This window comes from Triticum aestivum, chromosome 4A, assembly GCF_018294505.1.
Source record: "Triticum aestivum cultivar Chinese Spring chromosome 4A, IWGSC CS RefSeq v2.1, whole genome shotgun sequence".
Taxonomy (NCBI): Eukaryota; Viridiplantae; Streptophyta; class Magnoliopsida; order Poales; family Poaceae; genus Triticum; species Triticum aestivum.
In genome coordinates this window covers 364,682,958-364,686,147 of record NC_057803.1, presented here as the reverse complement: position 1 = coordinate 364,686,147, position 3,190 = coordinate 364,682,958, and the positions used below count along the sequence as shown (strand labels likewise).

At 47.7% G+C, this 3,190-nt stretch overlaps 1 protein-coding gene across 1 annotated transcript in view; it reads right to left on the bottom strand.

Annotated features, from left to right (window-relative positions):
* Nucleotides 1-702, bottom strand: part of LOC123086113 (rho GTPase-activating protein 7) — a gene marked incomplete at its 5' end in the record, with an annotated part of 38,084 nt that extends 37,382 nt beyond the window's left edge. Inside the window, 1 exon segment of the mRNA XM_044507827.1 lies at nucleotides 489-702. Coding sequence (XP_044363762.1) covers nucleotides 489-620 — 132 coding nt within the window.
* Nucleotides 703-3,190: the final 2,488 nt, after the last annotated feature.

Genomic DNA, 3,190 nt, shown 5'->3' with positions numbered 1-3,190 from the left:
CAAGTCATCTGTTCACTCTGTCCCAATTCAACCATCGTCAATTGTCCGGACATAGCATTTGCATCGAGCAACTAGCAAAAATCTCCACAGGTAGTCCATATCCTAACATGATCCGTGTTACACCCCAATGGCAAGCTCGCCCTCTGGATCCAAACCTAAGCTGCATTGCCAATTATACCCACTAATATCATCATTAGCCAGGAATTCAAAGCTCTTGGACCAAAGAAGGCATAAAATCTCCCCGTCGCCTCCAACACAATCCAACCAAGGCCAGGCCAAACCTATTAATAGCAGTGAAGCAAACACTCGTGCTAACAAAGAGCGCTCAGAGCAGCGTACGGTCAAGAGCTTCCGGGAACACGGAAGCGAAATGCTTGCCCATCAGCGTCGGATGCCAAACCCACACGAAATCCCAAACCCAGCCAATCCACTACCCCAGCCACGCAAGCAACCCATAGCCACGCGGCGGTAAGCACGGGACGACGCACCGTGTTGCCGCTTGAGGCCAGCACCGCCACCGCGCCACCGCACTGGACGTAGCGGTCGAAGGCCCCACCTGGCGCCGGCGCGGACGACATCCCCTCGTCCTCCTCCTCGCCGATGCCTCGGATCGGCCGCATCCGAGCACCGGTCTCCTCGCCGCCCTACGCTACAGCAGCAGCAATAAGCGCGCCATTGGATCCGGGCGCCGATCTGCTGCGCATCCCACAAACAGCAGAAGCGTAGGGACGGTGGTGGTGGCGTTGGTTAGGGTTTGGGTTTTGGTGATGGTAGCTCGCTCTCCTTGCTTCGCTTTTTGTTTTTGGGGGAGGGTGTGTGTGTGTGTGGAGCTTTCCGTCTTCCTGCGGCTGCCGGACTGGGCTGGCTAGACGCTTTGGAGCGTTCCGAACGTTGGTACGCTGCAGGGGCGGCAGACCTTTTTTTTTTAGCATCAGTACAGACACAAGCGCTCATATACACGTGCATACACTCACCTTTATGAACGCACACACGCACACCCTACCCCTATAAGCACCTTCGAGAGACTGAGCCGGCATATCATCTTGAGATTTACGAAGTCACCGCAGGCACCTCGTCGTCGACGGGAACGTCTCCTCCCACTGAAAGCATATCGCCGGAAATCCTGAAATAAATCCAGGAATAATGCGAGCACCAGGATTTGAACCATGGTGGGTTGGGAATACCACTGTCCATCTAACCAACTCAACCACAGGTTGATTCGCGGGGCGGCAGACCTTCGTTACGCACGCTATTGCGCCTGGGAAGGATCCGTTTTGTTGCTGCCCTGGGTCATATGCCTGGGTGAGGGCTTTTCAAAAGGAGGGAGTAGAATTTGAAAATACAGAAATTCAAAAATACCAAAAAAATTGATGGGATTACAGGTGCAAAACAGAGGATTACAAAATGGAGGAAAACTATACGAATGGTCATTTGGATGGAATACAGAAAAAGTGCCTCGAAACTAGGCGAATTAGTGTAAAAAGGAGGTTATAGTGGATGTTGAAATTTCTATTTCTAATGGAGCAGTTGGTGGTCTCTGTTCCGGGGGTTTTTTTCATCCCACCTCCCACCTTCGTCTGGTTTTTTGTCTCACCTCCTACATTCATCTGGGTTCTTTTTCGTCCCACACAGGTAACGAAAAAAAAAACAAGGTAACGAGAAACCCTCGAAGGCGGACGGGTATGAGGCTCCCTTCGATCTATTCGCTATGTCCATCGTCCTCCTCCCCACTTCCATCTTCCTCCTCCTCCCACGATTCAAACACCAACTCCCATCGCAAGGCCGAACTGGCGGCACGCTAAGGTTAGCGTTGGCGCCATTCCCAGCCCCTCCCGGGACGGCTGCTAGTTCTGGCGCTTTGCCATTGTAGCGACTAGACCTCAAACAGTCTGATCTCTGTGCTCCGGTGTCATCCCTGGATCAGTAATGCTGACACCACACAGTACTCGGAGGATTTATAGCAGAGTAGCAATCACACACTTATTACATCGAGTGTCTCATAAGAGAACTTAGTACAATAAATATGGCTTAAGCCTATCTAATAACGATAACAGCGGAAGGCTTGGAAGATAAGTGAGTCCATCAACTCCAACGGCATCACTGAGTATAGAACCACGACCTAAAAACTCCTTAATCATCGTCTGAAAAGTCTGCAACATTAACGTTGCAACCCGAAAACGGGTCAGCACATAGAATATGTTGGTAAGGTAACACATAGAGAGTAATGGAATGAAACAACTATACTATATGCATATTTGGCTGGTGAAAAGCTCTATGGTTATAGTTTTTGCGTAAAGCCAATTTTTCCCTACTTCAAAGGAATAAAATTTATTTAACTATCATGGTAGTTGTTAAACATTGAGAATGGTTGACAGCATTCCCAATCCCACTTAAGCATCATCATTAAAATAACCCAACAAAATTAATTTAGAGTAACATGTTGAGATTCACATGAAAATTCAGGTACTAGATATTCAAGATGTCCATAATCGGGGACACGGCTAATCATAATTAGTTTGTTACACTCTGCAGAGGTTTACGCACTTTTCCCCACAAGACTCGATCGCCTCCGTTTGATTTCTCGCACTACAAGGTGTTTGAGAAGACGGATGACCGAGACATAGTCTTTCAGAAGCGCTAGCACCTTACGATCGGGTAGACCGTACCACCTACATCCCCTACATCTGCTAGTCTACCACTGTAAGAGTTCGCACAACTTAGTCAATTATGCTAGAGCCCATAATAGCTTGTGGCTGCACACGGAAGTTTCTAGTATGAATAGTCTTATGATCACTTTGAGCCTGGGTGGCGGTCCAAAAAAACAGGCAAGTCCTGGAATACCCAGGTGCCTCAATTCACCCAGATGTGTGTTTAAGTTGCCACCTTAGATAAACCATTAATTAACAATCTCACATCTATCATGAATTTCACTCACCCAATCCACGTCTACTAGCATAGCATGGCATAATAAGCAAACGTAGAAGTAACTCCCAAAGGTTTGAAAATAAACAGGTAATAGGTACTACCTCATCTACTTCCCATCCCACAATTTAATTAGATCCTAATCATGCAATGTGTGAGGATTGATCTAATACAGTAAAACTGGGTAGTAGAAAAGGTATGATCAAAGTGTTACTTGCCTTGCTGATGATCCGGGAAACCTAGCGATTCGAAGTAACAAGCGGCGCAC